General features: G+C 40.9%; 1 protein-coding gene across 1 annotated transcript; it reads right to left on the reverse strand.

Moving 5' to 3' along the window:
* Nucleotides 1-1,625: 1,625 nt before the first annotated feature.
* Nucleotides 1,626-16,009, reverse strand: tex26 (testis expressed 26). The gene is made up of 8 exons (XM_002934026.4): nt 15,807-16,009; nt 13,746-13,944; nt 12,480-12,558; nt 10,792-10,954; nt 8,211-8,367; nt 4,633-4,809; nt 3,475-3,636; nt 1,626-2,406 (listed from the first exon to the last, which is right to left on the reverse strand). The coding sequence occupies exons 1-8, from the start codon at nt 15,819-15,821 to the stop codon at nt 2,291-2,293; spliced, it is 1,068 nt and encodes a 355-aa protein (XP_002934072.3). The 5' UTR covers nt 15,822-16,009; the 3' UTR covers nt 1,626-2,290.
* Between the last annotated feature and the right edge of the window lie 1,550 nt (nt 16,010-17,559).

Below are 17,559 nucleotides of genomic sequence, written 5' to 3' on the forward strand. Positions count from 1 at the left end.
CCCCTCCGGAACAGAAAGACAGTAAAGGTTGTGTATTTAAAACATATTAGGGGTCAGAAGTTATTAGGGATCTAGAAGGTAGGCAGCTGCCCACGTGAATACAGTGCTGCCTGCATTCAACAAGACTGTGTCCATAAGGGGCGGAAGGGGAGTGTAACGCAGGTGTCTCCATTCCTGCGCCCTAACTGGCACATAATTCTGAATGCTACTGTTAAGCAGTACAGTTATGGGATCCCTTATCCAGAAACCCATTATCCAGAAAGCTCCAAATTACGGGAAGGCCGTCTCCCATAGACTCAATTTTAATCAAATAATTCAATTTTTTAACATTGATTTCCTTCTTCTCTGTAATAATAAAACAGTACCTGTACTTGATCCCAACTAAGATATAATTACCCCTTATTGGGGGCAGAACAGCCCTATTGGGTTTATTTAATGGTTAAATGATTCCCTTTTCTCTGTAATAATAAAACAGTATTTGTACTTGATCCCAACTAAGATATAATTACCCCTTATTGGGGGCAGAACAGCCCTATTGGGTTTATTTAATGGTTAAATGATTCCCTTTTCTCTGTAATAATAAAACAGTACCTGTACTTGATCCCAACTAAGATATAATTACCCCTTATTGGGGGCAGAACAGCCCTATTGGGTTTATTTCATGGTTAAATGATTCCCTTTTCTCTGTAATAATAAAACAGTACCTGTACTTGATCCCAACTAAGATATAATTACCCCTTATTGGGGGCAGAACAGCCCTATTGGGTTTATTTAATGGTTAAATGATTCCCTTTTCTCTGTAATAATAAAACAGTACCTGTACTTGATCCCAACTAAGATATAATGAATCCCTATTGGAGGCAGAACAGCCCTATTGGGTTTAATTATGCTTAAATAATTTTTAGTAGACTTAAAGGAGAAGTAACACTAACATTTTTTAAGTAAAAAATCTATTCTATCCTGCTCCAATAATTGCCCTATCCTGCACACCATTTATTATTTTGATGCAGAAGAAACAGAATTCACTATGCCACGATCAATTGATCGAACCTAGCCCGACTCCTTCCTATACAGAAGAAGGCTAGGAGGAGAAGTCGATCGCTGCATAGTGGATTCTGCTCTGCATCGCCGTGTCGCCTTATTTCAAACGACCAGAAGCCAAGTTTTAGCAGGTATTTTCTAATAAAGCATTCAAAATAATAAATGGTGTACAGGATAGGGCAATTATTGGGGCAGGGTAGAATAGATTTTTTACTTAAAAAATGTTAGTGTTACTTTTCCTTTTAAGTATAGAGATCCAAATTAGGTAAAGATCCCTTATCCGGAAGACCCCAGGTCCCGAGCATTCTGGATAACTGGTTCCATACCTGTATAATGTTTGTCATTACCTTTGCAAACGCAGGACACATTGCAGCTCCCGCTTATATATGAAAATGTGCCTTCATAATAAACAATGTGGGTTGATCCTGACAAATGCATTCCTTATTATATATATATATGTATACTTCTAAAATGCAGCAGTCACATGCAGTGAATACAAAATAATTATTAAATGGCTATTAATGTAAATCCTTTTAGTCCCCCCCCCAAACCTCGGTTGCCCCTTCTCAAACAAATGGCATTCATTTAGACAATAGACTAAAACATTTTATTAGAGAAAACTGAAATTAGATTTGTTGATTTAACAGAGACCCAGTTGCAGACACCTAATTTAATCAGCGGCAGTATCACATGAGGTAGAAAAATAATTGAATTGTATCACACACACACAGGGGCTCATTTACATCCGCAAGTGCAGTGAGCAAAGTGCAATTTCAAGTGCAATCTTTGTGTTTTCTCCCCACACAATACAGCATTTTCTTGCAGAATTCCTGTTTCATTGCAGTGACAAATGGATGATTTTCTTGATGCAACTGAGCTGCGATTACCATATTTGCACCAAAATTAATGCAACTGGTTTCATTTTTGGTGGTTAGTGTGTGATTAATGTGTGCCCCCTATTCATTTGGTGCAACTGAACTCTGGCAATTGGCACTGTGGGAACCCTGAAGCTACCGCCTGGTCCAGAGGTGGCAGTAGCTCCAGGGTTCCCCTGCGTCAATAGCCGTAGCAGAATGGAAGGCAGGAAGGACTGAGCAATGCTGAGTGCAACTGTAAGGCACGTATTTTGACAAAACTACCTTTAGAGAAAGGGGACCATGTGCAACTGACTGTGGGAAAACTGCAGGGACCACAATTGCGCTTGCGGACATAAATGAGCCCTACAATCTATTAGTAGGCACTGAAGACTTCACTTGTTAGACTTCGCCTGGGGTCTATGAACCTTGAATTGGAGCGGCTTTTGCTCTAAATTCTCATAGCGGCGGCCTGTCACTGAAAGCAGAATCCGTTCAACTGCTGCTCTTTCTGTCAAATGGAAAAGAAAACGTTAGTGTAGAATGAACTGATTGAAATGAGCTGATCCAAATAATCAGAACTAACATTGCTTTGCTACAGAGACATTCCATTCTGTGTGCAGGTAACAGGAGTGATCCAGTCAGAACCTAGCAACCACCATATTACTGCATCATATTAAATTTATTAGAAGTAAAACATAGCATATTCTAATACCTCACTATAAAATAACTTAATAAAAATAATAAATAAGGCAAAGTGGACATACAGGCGAGTTGAATGGCTCCTGATAAAATTGACTGTAGTGTGTGAATATGATAAGGACCTTAGACTGTAAGTGCCACTGGGGCAGCGACTGATGGGAATAATGTATAATCTCTGTAACCCACTGCGAAATATGTCAGCGCTATAGAAAATAAACATGGCTGATTCTCAGCCAGGTAGAAGCCTAAATTCAAAAAAGAAAGGTCCGTGTTTGCAGAGAACCCAGAGACAGGTGTTAAATAACCCATATACAGGAGTTTTTGCTTTATGAATATGGCAACTCCTGTCCTGATGCACAGCACAATTTAACTCCCCTGTACAGTAAGGTTAATGCTGACTTGTGATTTTAATGAGTATGTTTTAATTAATAACATTAAAGGTAACATTTGACCTACACAGAACGTACCGTTTTTTCTATATACAGGTATAGGAGCTCATATCGGGAAACCTGTTGTCCAGACAGCTCCGAATTACAGGAAGGCCATCTGCCATAGACTCCATGTTAAATAAATAATTCAAATATTTAAAAATGATTTCCTTTTTCTATGTAATAATAGAATAGTCCTTAGTTGATCCCAACTAAGATATAATCCGTATTGGAGGTAAAACAATCCTATTGGGTTTATTTAATGTTTATTTTTAGCAGACTTAAGTTATGGAGATCCAAATTACGGAAAGACCCCTTATCCGGAAAACCCCAGGTCCCAAGCATTTTGGATAACAGGTCCCATACCTGTGTGTGTATATATATATATATATTTGCAATTACAATCTCTGTCCATCCTTAATGCTGTAGCCTTTTTAGTAGAGAATTACCTGCAGGGGGCACACTATCCAGATATGTATTTAGTTCCTCTGGGTCCATTGATGTTACAAGTGATGAAATGTCAATATATTCTTTTCCAAAATGCCTTTGATATGTAGTCAGCTGCTTTCTATGTTCTTGGTTCTGGATATGAGACTTTAGCACAGTGGGAACTAAAATGAAATAAAGTGATATCCTTAGGACTATGGGGAAATTCTAATAAACAATTTGTACGGTGCAAATGCACTTATTTTATCAACCAAAAGCAAACCGTGAACAATGAAGGAAACACCTTTACTTTAATGCAACTGGAACACAGTGCTGCAACCTACAGCAACCAATCAGATCTCTGATTTGATTTTCTAACTTATTTGCTGATTGACTGCAACTGGTACCTACACCTGGAGCAATAGCTGTCTTTGGAATGCTTTAGGCTGATGCCACACTTGGCGTAGGGCTGATTTTTTCAGCAAGCGGAAAAACGCTTGCCGAAAATTCAGCCCTACGCCTGCTACTTGTGCCTGCACCCGAATGAATGGGATACGCTCGGGTGCAGGCACATGTAGCCGATATACGCATGAAAACGCGAGACTTTGCATTCTCACGCGTTTTCATGCGTATATCGGCTACATGTGCCTGCACCCGAGTGTATCTCATTCATTCGGGTGCAGGCACAAGTAGCAGGCGTAGGGCTGAATTTTCGGCAAGCGTTTTACCGCTTGCCGAAAAAATCAGCCCTACGCCATGTGTGGCATCAGCCTAATGCAGTGTGAAGGGTTCCCAGCCTTTAAAGGGAAAATATACCCCCCTTTTTGACATGAGTGCTTTTTAGTTGGGCTTCTGAAGAAAAGGTGCATACACACTATCTAAACTTTCAGAAATAAATATATATTTTACCTTATCTGTGAACAGCACTTCCTCTGATATTTATTCCATTGAAGAGACAGTAATTATAATTACAGCACCCAATTGTGTAGCATGATAGTTAAAAGGCTTGTCTATTTAAGTAAATGAGGCCATAACCCTTACTTGAAATAATGAGAGGAATTTTCTGGGCTGAATTTATCTACACAATATACTGTAAATGGAGAGCTGTGAATGTCAATGAGGATCCTGAATGTTAATATTCCTTCATAAAGAGAAACGGCATTATGGCGGCTGAGTCTTACCTACTCCTTTTGCAGGAAGATGGCGGTTTGCGTAACACCCATATTTGTATGTGAAGTTCCGTAGCTCAGGAGACTGTGGCTGAATCTGATAATGAAACCGTGACTCCGTTTCGAGAGGGCGAGAAATTTGCTTTTTCCAGTCCAAGGTAGGGGTCAAGGCATATTTAACCTGAAAGCCTGTAGGTATCATGGAGAGAATGGTACAATCACAGGCAAAAAGCCAACAACTTGATGCAATGATATAATAAGTACAAGGGGCCCATTTACTAAAGTTTATATTTTTTTGCATCATGAACACAATTTTTTTTGTGTAAAAATTATTTTAAAAAAATTATTATGCATTAAAACCACGAAAAACTTGAAAGTAAAAATGTGGTATTTACAAGCTGTCGAGGTCATGTAGAAGCCAATGGGAGCTGTCCTAGGCAATTGTAACAATTTTTATTTCATTTGTGGTTTTAGAGGTTTCCGGGGGGGTTAGGCATGCAAGCGCACAAACATTCTTACAAAAAAAACTTACTTTTTGATAGGGATGCACCAAACCCACTTTTGGGTTTGGCTGAACCCCCGAACCCACCCTGATGGATTCTGCGGAATCCCAAACAGAATCTGAAGCCTAATTAGGATCGGGAAGAGTTAAAAGTTGCTAGGAAGGCTTAAAAGTTGCCGAATACTAATTAGCATATGCTAATTTATGCTTCTTAGGATTCCGTTCGTCCAGGACCGTGGATTCATCCGAAACAGAATCCATCCAAAAAAGGCTGGATTAGGTGCATCCCTACTTTTTGATCTACATTTTTTATTCCTTTGTACTTTTTATATTCTGATCTTTCAATAAATGACTAGATATTTGTGGTTTTGGTGGAAATTAGTTTATTCGTGGCTTCAAAAAAGTCTAAAACCACTAAAATCAGAATATATACCAAAGCCATATTCATTATAAATAAAACAAAGTCCAGGTATGGGACCTGTTATCCTGAATGCTTTGGACTTGGGGGTCTTCCAGATCTTTCAGTAGTTTGGATCTCCATGCTTTAAGTTTACTTAAAAATCATTTAAACATTAAATAAATCCAATAGGATTGTTTTGCCTCCAATAAGGATTAATTATATCTTAGTTGGGATCAAGTACAGGTACTGTTTTATTATTACAGAGAAAAGGGAATCATTTAACCATGAAATAAACCCAATAGGGCTGTTCTGCCCCCAATAAGGGGTAATTATATCTTAGTTGGGATCAAGTACAGATACTGTTTTATTATTACAGAGAAAAGGGAATCATTTAACCATGAAATAAACCCAATAGGGCTGTTCTGCCCCCAATAAGGGGTAATTATATCTTAGTTGGGATCAAGTACAGGTACTCTTTTATTATTACAGAGAAAAGGGAATAATTTAAACATGAAATAAACCCAATAGGGCTGTTCTGCCCCCAATAAGGGGTAATTATATCTTAGTTGGGATGAAATACAGGTACTGTTTTATTTTTACAGAGAAAAGGGAATACATTAAACATGAAATAAACCCAATAGGACTGTTCTGCCCCCAATAAGGGGTAATTATATCTTAGTTTTGATCACGTACAAGGTACGGTTTTAATATTACAGAGAAAAATGAAAGAATTTCTGCGATGGCCTTTCCGTAATTTGGAAATTTCTGGATAATGGGTTTCCAGATAACGGATCCTATACCTGTACAATGTTCGGAGGGGAAAAATGGCCTCTGTATTCCACCTTTACTGCCAGCGTGTATATCTAGCATTAGCAACTGCTGATATATACTGTACTTTACAGAGGCTCCCAGACCGAATATGGGCTTTACTTGTGCTTATAAAACTAAATGTACCACATCAGAATGTAGGTGCGGTACCGACGAAAATCACTGACTGACAGAAAATACTGTGCTTATGAACAGACACCATTGCTCAAGGCAAGCTTTTCTAATTCTCAACAATGAGTAATGGAATGGAAGTGCTTTTGAGCGACTTTCCCCTGTTGTGACTGCTCACCCACAGCTACGTATCTAGCGGCAGGTCACAGTCTGCCTTCTGCTCACCGGGCTTTCTAAGCGCACGGATATTACAGAGAGAACTCAAAGTCATGTACATAAAAAGGCACATATTGGAAATCCGCAGTAAAACCCATCAAAAACCAAGAATACTGTGAAATGTGTAATAATCTACAATCTTAAAAGCCAGAAACATAAAAAGGAACTTTGTTATGAATTAAGGCCCAAAATACATTTAATTGCGTGAAATTACAGTTAAATACGTTTCAAGAACTCATTTACTTGCACAATGTTTTTTTCTCCTAATTGCAATCATTATGAAATGACAGTTTCCCTGAGGAAACTCTGCCATTAAATCTATTTTTCTATAAAAACAATTTTCAAGCAGTGTCGTTGGAAACCTGGGTAATTTTGTGGTTACCTTGCCTAACCTCAGTTACAGAAGGCAAAGGCTGATTTTCAGGTTGCCCGCTGTTACTTTGACTTTGAGTCTCGGGGAAGTTCTCCCTAACGAGACATTATATCAACCAGTTAAGCATTTAGAAATGTATAAATATTTAGCATTGTGTGTATTTGTCAGCTGTGTGGAATAATGTATGACTCCTTTGTTTTTTTATATGTCTGGCTGGTCATGAATTCATTATATATTTATCTTATTAGACCAAACCTTATGCCCACTAGGTACTCTGCTGTCTCCATGTTGGGGGATTATTACCTTAGGGCAGGGGCCCCCAACCGTTCTTACTCGTGAGCCACAGTCAAATGTAAAAAGACTTGGAGAGCAACACAAGCACCATAAAAGTTCATGGAGGTGCCAAATAAGGGCTAAGATTGGCTATTAGGCAGCCTCTATGCACACTATCAGCTTTATTTGGCTTTTATTTGGTAGGAAATCTTTTTTATTCAACCAAAACTTGCCCCCAAGTCAGGAATTCAAAAATAACTCCCTGGTTTGGGGGCACTGAGAGCAACATCCAAGGGGTTGGTGAGCCACATGTTGCCCCCGAGCCACTGGTTGGGGATCACTGGGTTAGGGGAAAACGTTAGAAGGAACTAAAGGGCCACCTTTATATTACCCTCTAATAAATTATAGACAGACCTATACTAAGTAATTGGGATTCTTTTCCTATTGTGCCTATTTTTATACTGTAACTTAAGAAGGTATCTGGTTGCCAGGGTCACTAAACCCAGCAACCAAAGACCAGATTGTCTATGAGAGTTCAGTTATTTTAGTTGCTAATATTTGTCTTCTGGCCCTCTCCTAATCGTCTTTCACTCTACCTTCCAAACTGCTGCCTGGTTGCTAGGGAAACTGAAATCTAGAAACTTGATAGCAACTGCAACTGAGTTGTAGAACAAAAAAATGTAAATATTTTAAAAACCACAAAAATCAAAGATGAAGACTAATTGCAGACTAACTTAGAACAGAGTTGTCTACGTCACACTAAGGGCACATTGTAAATTTTTGGGCCAAAGTTTTTAATAAGAATGCAGTGTTTGGCAATATCAAAAAATGGTGCATGCAGTGCCCACAAAAACCGCACACACCAAACGGCGCCAGTTTGTGTTTACCTTGGGGTATTCCTAGAAAGTCTCCTCTGTAAGTGGAAGAGAACTGGGCCTTCATTGCTCTCTGGAAATCTTCTGCACTTGGGGTGATTTTCAAAGGAGAGCAGGTGTCAAAAGCAGCCTTTTGTTCCTCGCGAGACAGCTTCCAAACTGTAAAAGCCTAATGGGAAATCTTTATCAGCAAATCCATATGCCATATCACCAACAGATAATGCTCAGAGAGACATTCACATTACAGGACCCAGATCATTTGAAATTTCATGGGCACTTTTATTATATGCTATATGTTACTGGGCTGAACTGATTGCATTTCGGTAGAACTATTAATGCAGCCCTGTTAGCTGGATTTGGTAGAACTGTCCCTGATTTTTCACATTATCTGACTCTCAGGAACTTATTTTCAGTTGAAAATAAAGTGAGAGTTAACAGTTTTTCTTTTTTTAAGGAGACAGGATACCCCCTTGTTTTTAGGTGAGTGCCGTGACTATGGCTTGGGATGAACACAGGGTCAGACTGGGCTGGCAGGACACCAGGAAAAAACCCAGTGGGCCACAGCCCCACTGACCCAAACCCACTTTTCTGCCCACGGGCCACCCCAGCTCCACCACTTTCCTGTCTGAGCTCACCTAACAGGAGGTAAAAGAGGTACAGTATGGTAGGGCGATTTCCTGAAATCGCCCCGCCGCGTCTGCCATCCCGCCGTCGACTTACATGTTCGCCGGTGGGATGGCAGGGGTAGGCAACTCGGGGAGATTAGTCGCCCGCGAACAGGGAGTTTTGCCGCGGGCGACTAATCTCCCCGTGTGCCAGAGCCCTTAAACAAACTGCCTTAGGGCAAAGACACATGGAGCGAGCCGTCACTGTGACTTTTTAAAAAGTTGTGGCGACTAATCTGCATGCCCCAAACGACATGCAATTAGTCGCGGCAACTTTTAGGAGGAGCAGAATTAATAGATAATCCCTCTGTATAATAAATACCTTATCTGAAAAGCCTGTTAAGGCCGTGGTAGACGGGGAGATTAGTCGCCCACGACAAATCTTCCTTGTCGCAGGCTTCCCAATATGCCATCCCACCGGCTTGAATGTAAATCGTCGGTGGGATGGCATATGCAGCACCGCGATTTCCCAAAAGTTTGTCTCGGGCAACTAATCTCCCTGTCTACAACGGCCCTTACTGGGAGAAGGGTAAGGTTTGTTTGTACAGGGCTCATTAAGCATCATTTGCAAACACAGTACAATGTGCAAAGTACAAATTTTGCATGCAATTGCCATGTTTTTTTCCACATTGCATAATTTCCCCCCAGAATTTGGACACATGCTAATCTGCATACGCCACGGCTTGCATGCTGTGCTCAATACAGAGGCAAATCAGAGTCAATCCACGCTTAATTTTCTTTCCGTTTGTGCGCTTTGCAATAATATTGGGTCTTTATCTCTATGCAAAAAGGAAAACAAACAATGATTCATTGGTCCTTTATAATAAAAAATAGCAATATCATTGTATCTATTATTTTTAATAAAATTAAAAGCTGGAATACATTGTGGGTTATCCCATATGTATAACCCTATTCACAGTGATTCTGTTCATGATCAGAAAAACATTAACATTTACTAGCATTAATTATAAAAAATACATCATCATCATCTGAATCCTACCTTTTACTTGTACGCGGGCTGACAATCTGCCTTGTGGGAACAAACGCTTAAGAGTCATAAAATTGACCCATATCTGTATTAAAATAAATATCCACCTTGTCTGGCAGTTTGGTTGGTCTGAGCTTTAAAGGGCTACTAAACCCTGCGGCACGGCACTGCTCAACCAAACGTTAATCAGCTGTTGCTGGACTACAAATCCCATAATAATGTAACATATAAAGAAGGTAAACGCATGCTGGGAGCTGTAGTCCAGCAACATCAGGGTTGTTTTCTTAAAGCAATATTGCACAATAAAACTTTACCTAAACTTTTTTGCAAATCTCCAGGGCCAGCAGCTGCATTAAAATGCAAAAAATCCTCCAATAAGAATCCCGGCTGATCTGTATAAACCTGGCTCCCTGTTCTCTGTTCCTGCAATTGGAGTTGGGAGCTTCACAGTTTCCCAGCACTATTTTTCTGCATCTATAATTACGTTTTTTGACAACTTCTACAGAAAAACTAGGGGGCCCAGTGGGACAGCATCATGGATAGATTTACAACCCCATTAACATGGAGCCACTGATGCATGTATGGATGTCAGGACTTGGACAGAACATAATGCAAACTGACTGGATCGTATTCAGACTGCCCAGACAGATAATACAGCCTGTGCTTGCCTTCTGGCACATGTATTAAGCATCGGTAAATTCAGAAGTGAAAGAATCTGTTGTTCCTTTCTTATTATTTCGGCCAGTGGCCAAACAAGCCAGTCAGTTCTCTTTGCCTTCCATAAGGATGGACTAAATAATCAGTCAGTACTGAGCCTGTTTTATTACAATTAATGGCATGCACAATGGAGATTATGTTCCCAGGTATTGCTATGTATGCTGATTACAAAGACTGTTCCCTGTCACACACTGTATGTAAGACACATGCATTGCACCTTTACCTCATTTGCCTGGGGATTATTACTTCTCATTCCTGAAGATGTTGCTGCCCTTATCAGTTCTGGTTTGGAATATGGCTTCCAGCCAAACTCATCACTGTACATACTCATCCCCACTGGGTCTGTAAGCCTGTAAGGGTTCCTGTAGGCTTTAGATGTCTGAGGACTAGCATGGAAAACAGAGGCAGGTGTAAGAAACATCATCCCTTGGGAACTGCATGGATTGGGTGTACATGAAAAGAAACTATGAATAAATATGTAGATTGATGCATGACAGTCTATAGAAGGACAGTCGGCACCAATGACAGCTTAATTGGCCTGCTGTAACAGGAGCCCTGAGGGATAATTAAAGGTCGGTAAAGGTGACCTTTAAATAGTAACTTTAGTACCGACAAAGATGGAAGGGTATCATTTAATCAGACCTAGAGCAGAAGCTCAAAACAACTAAGGGACGCAAGAGCACAGTCCTTATTGCTCATGTAGAAAGTACTGGGTCAGGCTGCATTCTGCACCGAATGGCAGATAAAATTTGAAAACCTGGCGTGAGGTGCAGAGTGAAGGGTTAGCGGGTACATGTTAGGCCTGTCCTTACAACCTGCCATAGGACTGAACTGGCCTAGACTGGGATTCAAAACAGACCCTGGCATGTCAAGTACACAGAGGCCCAAACAGCCCCCCAGCAGCCCAATAAATAGTGACTGTCTATGGCATCTTACAGCAGCCCCTCTGGCATTTGCCAGAACCCACAGATTGCCAATCAAGGCTTGTGTACAGGACCAGGAGTGGTGGAAGCCTATGTGCCACCCCCTGTCCACCCTTCATGAATACAGTGCTGCTGAATGCAGGCAGTGCTGTATTCATGGGGGCGTCTGCAGGTATCTTTGCTTTAAAATGAAGTGCAGAGCCCTTTGGCAATTCATTTATCTAGGAAGCAAAAAATGACAGATTGCTTTCTGAGTAGTGCTTAAGCTGCTCCTCCTATGTATGATTAATAGGTTGGTCTCACTTATTGTGAGGGGCACAATACAATTTTAAAATATCTATACGCAGTTTTCAGGCTAACGAGATTACATGCACTGTCCTACATGTATTTTTCCTGTCCTGCACATGGATAAATCATATATTTGTGTAAGGGCTGTGACACATAGGGAGATTAGTCACACTGCGACAAATCTCCCTTGTTGCAGGCGATTAATCTCCCCGCAATGCCATCCCATCAGCTGGAATGTAAATTGCCGGTGGGATGGCATACCCGGCGCCGTGATTTGCTGAAGTTTCCTCTCAAGGCAACTTCGGCGAGTTCTACAAATCGCAGTGCCGCATATGCCATCCCACCGGCGATTTACATTGTAGCAGGTGGGATGGCATTGTGGGGAGATTAGTCGCCCACGACAAGGGAGATTTGTAGCAGCGCAACTAATCTCCCCGTGTACCCCTGCCCTAAGGAGTAAGTACAACACAATGAGGCTTAAAACCAATTTTCTTTCTCTTCTCTCATTCTTATTATAATACATAAGTTTAGAGGTTTCATTTGTCCACCATAAGGAAATATACAGAATGGAAGCAGTGAAGGTTAGCAGGCTCTTTAACAATAACATGACCTCAGGAACTCCAGAGAGCATCAGAAAATGAATCTGCTGCATTATAAGCTCTTGTCTATTTGTTTCTTTATAATATGCTTCCAGACTTACCGAAGTGCCTGTATTGATGAGGTTTTATGTGTGTATTCCCGGTTCATAGTTGTTTCGTATGGATCCCATGTGCTTCCTCCTATTAATATGAAAGGATATTTGGATAGCGGAAAGCTCATTGAAGGATGTGTATAAAAGAGAAAGTGCAAGAAAGGATACTAATGAAAACCCCAAGATCAAAGTGTATATCTGACTTTATGGGGAATTATACATAAGAATACCATGTACCCAGCACTTCTTAAATGTGCAAGAATTCTTTTGCTTCCACTCCTTGGATGCTTAGTCTCCACTACAAAATATCAATAAACAGAACTGTGCACACTTTAGTGAAGTGGATACTCAACCCAATTATTCATATATACCACATCTCAACCTTTTAGGTGATCAGTGGAGGGTGGAGGAGAACCCCCTGATATGTTGACAGGTGTAGTGGATATTTTTACAACACTCCTGCAGTTGCACTGTATTGTGCATAGTAACATTAGGCTTGTTTTTGGCTCCTTGCCCATGGTAACTGATCTTGAGATTTGAGATTTTAACATACTTCCTGATTAAGATAGGACATTGTAGTGAACGCAGAATAAAATAGAAGAGTTCTAGTGTATAGGCACCAGCAGAGGGAGTATGTGGATAAGGAATGACTTGAATGACTTGTTTTTATATTCATCTTTCTGGTGGCTTGGAATTCAAAAACAGGATTACCTTATTAGCCAGCAGGTCAGAATAAGTTTGGCACTTTATGCAATTTAACTCTCTGACTGTGTTGCCACACCACAAGTAAAACAAGACACTGCCTACATCAAATATGCTAAGGTGTTGGCAGTCAAGTCCCTCACAAGCCCCACAGTACAATCTACAAACCGGAAATGTTGCAAATATTATGATTCTCCTTCCCCTATTTCTTTTTCCTATATCTGACATATGGAAAGGCTGGGGCAGACCCAGAGGTTCCCCTATAGCTAATCCCCCCCACAAAGACATATCTACAGTGAAAGGAAAGGCTCCTCTTACAGTCTGTAGATTTGGGATGGTAAGAAGCGGAACTATGTCCAGGAAAACTTAGTTTGTCACAATCTTGTTACACGCTGTATTTCATCTTTGTGCCATACATGCCTATTCCTACTTCCTATGTCCTTTCTATTATCTCATCTTTTATCTTGAAGCTGTTACAGTGAGTAGTTACTGTATACATATAAATAATGAATGGGCATTCAGTAAGACATAATATGAGACATAAAGGATGTGCTTGTGCCCAGCACCCCTTACCTAATGCTGCCATAGCAGTCTTGGGCCTTCCTAGGGGCTTATCTGCAGGTTGGGAGTGTTTCTTCTGGATGAGCTTAGAGGAAAGCAGCAGACAGGCAGAGAGATGGTCACATCTGTCTTTCTCTTCATGACATTTGGTTTTTTCACTAAGGTACTGCAGCTGCTCCATGAACTGTGGCTTCAAGATATCGCCACTGAGCTGTAGAACAATACAGAAGAAAGAAATGAGCTCTTATTCCCCCAAGAAAGAGAGTTTGATGTATCTAATGTACCAAAAATCAAATAATGTTTCAAAACATTGATTTTTCGAAACGGATATCCTTCTGCTCTAGGCACCTCTCTCTGGCAGGCTGACTGCCTTAAGGAAGAACTGGCACATAAACATTCCATGGTTACTTGGTTCATCAAGTACAATCCTCCGGCACTGTAATATTTATCCAGGGAAGGCTGAATCGAGTTCCAACAATAGACCTTTCCAATGAAATATATATATATATACTGCCATCAAAATATAAAGTATTTACTTTCACACTGAAAACTATACCTGTCAGCCCTGCTGGATTTATCATGAGTCACCGGTTTTAATACGGAGACTGTTGGATAGGATGGGGAATGTGTGCAAGGCAGAATGGTGACAATGTGTGAGGTAGAATGGAGAGTCTGTGGAGGGTAGAATTGTAAGTGTCTGGAGAATAGAATAGTGACAATGTATGGGGTAGAATGGAGAGTGTGTGAAGGGTAGAATAGTGACAATGCGTGGGGTAGAATGGAGAGTCTGTGAAGGGTAGAATAGTGACAATGCGTGGGGTAGAATGGAGAGTGTGTGAAGGGTAGAATAGTGACAATGTGTGGGGTAGAATGGAGAGTGTGTGAAGGGTAGAATAGTGACAATGTGTGGGGTAGAATGGAGAGTGTGTGAAGGGTAGAATGGTGACAATGTGTGGGGTAGAATGGAGTGTGTGTGAAGGGTAGAATGGTGACAATGTGTGGGGTAGAATGGAGTGTGGAGGGTAGAATGGTGACAATGTGTGGGGTAGAATGGAGTGTGGAGGGTAGAATGGTGACAATGTGTGGGGTAGAATGGAGAGTGTGTGGAGGGTAGTATGGTGACAATGTGTGGGGTAGAATGGAGAGTGTGTGAAGGGTAGAATGGTGACAATGTGTGGGGTAGAATGGAGTGTGTGTGAAGGGTAGAATGGTGACAATGTGTGGGGTAGAATGGAGTGTGGAGGGTAGTATGGTGACAATGTGTGGGGTAGAATGGAGAGTGTGTGGAGGGTAGAATGGTGACGATGTGTGGGGTAGAATGGAGAGTGTGTGGAGGGTAGAATGGTGACGATGTGTGGGGTAGAATGGAGAGTGTGTGGAGGGTAGAATGGTGACGATGTGTGGGGTAGAATGGAGAGTGTGTGGGGTAGTATGGTGACAGTGTGTGGAGGGCCCAGGTGTCAGTGGGCCCTCCTGCTCCTGACCATTTGGCCCGTTCCATTGACATTCCCTATTTCTGAATGGGAAGAAAGGGGAGAAATAGATGGAAGAATAGATGCTAGCATGTAAATAAAAGAGACTAGGAGAATAAAGAGATTGAGTGAGGAAAGGAGGAAAAATAGTTTGGACATATCTGTAGTAATTCAGAATGGACAGGCAGAATTTACAGAATGCTAACTGTAGAGATAGAATGCATGAGGCAGCAATACTGGATACAATGAGCAGAATAACACCCATGATACACAGAACATAATAAGCAATAGGATGGGCATTTGTGGCAGATCGAAGACCAGTTTAAATTTAACAAATACTCTGCTTACACCACTCAGAGCCTGAGGTCGCAGCCGATGTTCATGAAATTATTTTCTAAATGTAATTACTTAACTTCCCTCTCGCCCTATCAAACTGCTGGGAAATACAGACAATACTCTCCCATTCCCTGCTAACAAATATCAATTAATCCATGCGCCCCCTAGTGGCTATCTGAAAGAAGACATATAGTTAGTCATGATTTGTTATTCCCTAATAAAAGCATTATTAATTAGCGCTAACGTTGTCACAGAGTGTGCCCACCTGGGTGGAGATCATGGTGACGGCGGTGTAGGGTTCCCGGCCCTGGAGCCGCGGATACTGAGCTGAAGTTTGGCCCGGCCACGAAGTTAGAACGCACTTAGTTTGACTGCTCCCATTACTGTACAGGTTAGGGGGCAGAGAGGCAAGGACGCTCTGGTTGCCAAGCAACGCCAACAGGAGGGCGGAGACTGGCCAGTGTTCAAGGAGTAAATGTAGGAGGGTTTCTCCCTTTACGTTTTGCTCCCCTCCCTGTTGCACCAATGATGTGTTCCCCTGTTTCCTACCCCTAGTTCCCTCCTCAAATGTAAGCGCCATTAATAAATCTATAGCTCAGGCGCCTGTGCTTCCCTCTGGCTCTTAATAAATGAGCCATTTGTTTTAATAAAGTTACAATATCCTACCTATAGGCGCCAATATTGACCTGTAAACAACATAAGGTTTTCTATGCAGGCAGAACACATTACATTGGCAGTAAAGCGTCCAAGGCAGTCTGTGTTGGCTGGTATTTCATGATTCAGTACTTGTATGTGCCTCACATCAACAGGATGGGGTGTAATTTGGCTGATAAAAGTAAAACAATGAAGAAAAGTAGCTACAACAGAATTGTAAACTCTATATAAATAAGTAAAAATAAGATAAATAATGCTAAAGTCCATTAATTTGTATTATTCGAATTCTCGGAGTAATAAAAAGATTTGGAGCACAGACAATGCAGCCTTTAACTTCCCAAAAAGTACATATCATCTTAAAGAGATTCTGTCATGATTTTTATGGTATACTTTTTATTTATAAATTGCACTGTTAACACGGCTTTAAAATTCTATTCTTAAACCACAAACGTATTTTTTTTATCTGTAATATTGGTGTGTAGGCGCCATCTCAGTGCATTGTGCCTGAGTCTGAGCTTTCAGAAGGAGCCAGCGCTACACATTAGAACTGCTTTCAGGTAACCTATTGTTTTTCCTACTCCCATGTAACTGGACGAGTCCCAAGCCGGACTTGGATTTCTTACTATTGAGTGCTATTCTGATACCTACTGGGAGCTGCTATCTTGCTCCCTTCCCATTGTTCTGCTGATTGGCTGCTGGAAGGGGGGGGGATATCACCCCAACTTGCAGCGCAGCAGTAAAGTGTGACTGAAGTTTATCAGAGCACAGGTCACATGGCTGTGGCACCTTGGGAAATGAAGAATATGGCTAGCCCCATGTTAAATTTCAAAATTAAATATAAAAAAAATCTGTGTGTTTGAAAAACAGATTACAACGCAGGATTCTGCTGGAGAAGCTCTATTAACTGATGTGTTTTGAAAAAAATGTGTTTTCCCATGATAGTATTCCTTTAAGCTTGGGGAATGACCAGTTCCTTAAAGGAAAACTATCATGAAAAAGCAAACTTAAGCCTTATCTCACATAAATAAGAAACATTATCAATATAGTCAATTAAAATTCCATAACATTTATCAAGTTAGTCTTCACTTTCCCCCCATCTCTTGTGTCCCTGCTCCATTTTAATGTAGGTAATTTGCCTGCCAAGTGGTGTGCTGCAGGACTGTTGGGTATGCTATTTTAGTACATTATAATGTGGATGAAAAGAATACAAGCATTTCTCTGTACTTACTTCCTGAGTAATTCAGCAGGATTCAGAATTGTTGGTTGGACAGAAATCCAAGCAAGATTTATACAATTTTTGGCCACTATTCACCTCAGGGCACCCTGATAACAAATCCAGCCCTGGCTGGGAGAGCCATTAGCCT

This window comes from Xenopus tropicalis, chromosome 2 (genome assembly GCF_000004195.4).
Source record: "Xenopus tropicalis strain Nigerian chromosome 2, UCB_Xtro_10.0, whole genome shotgun sequence".
NCBI lineage: Eukaryota > Metazoa > Chordata > Amphibia > Anura > Pipidae > Xenopus > Xenopus tropicalis.

Coding starts and splice junctions, on each gene's coding strand:
- tex26 (XM_002934026.4), bottom strand. Junction 8,368..10,791: donor ATAATCCCCAGGCAAATGAG/GTAAAGGTGCAA, acceptor ATTTCCCATTAG/GCTTTTACAGTTTGGAAGCT. Junction 2,407..3,474: donor GGATAGTGTGCCCCCTGCAG/GTAATTCTCTAC, acceptor TCCATTTGACAG/AAAGAGCAGCAGTTGAACGG.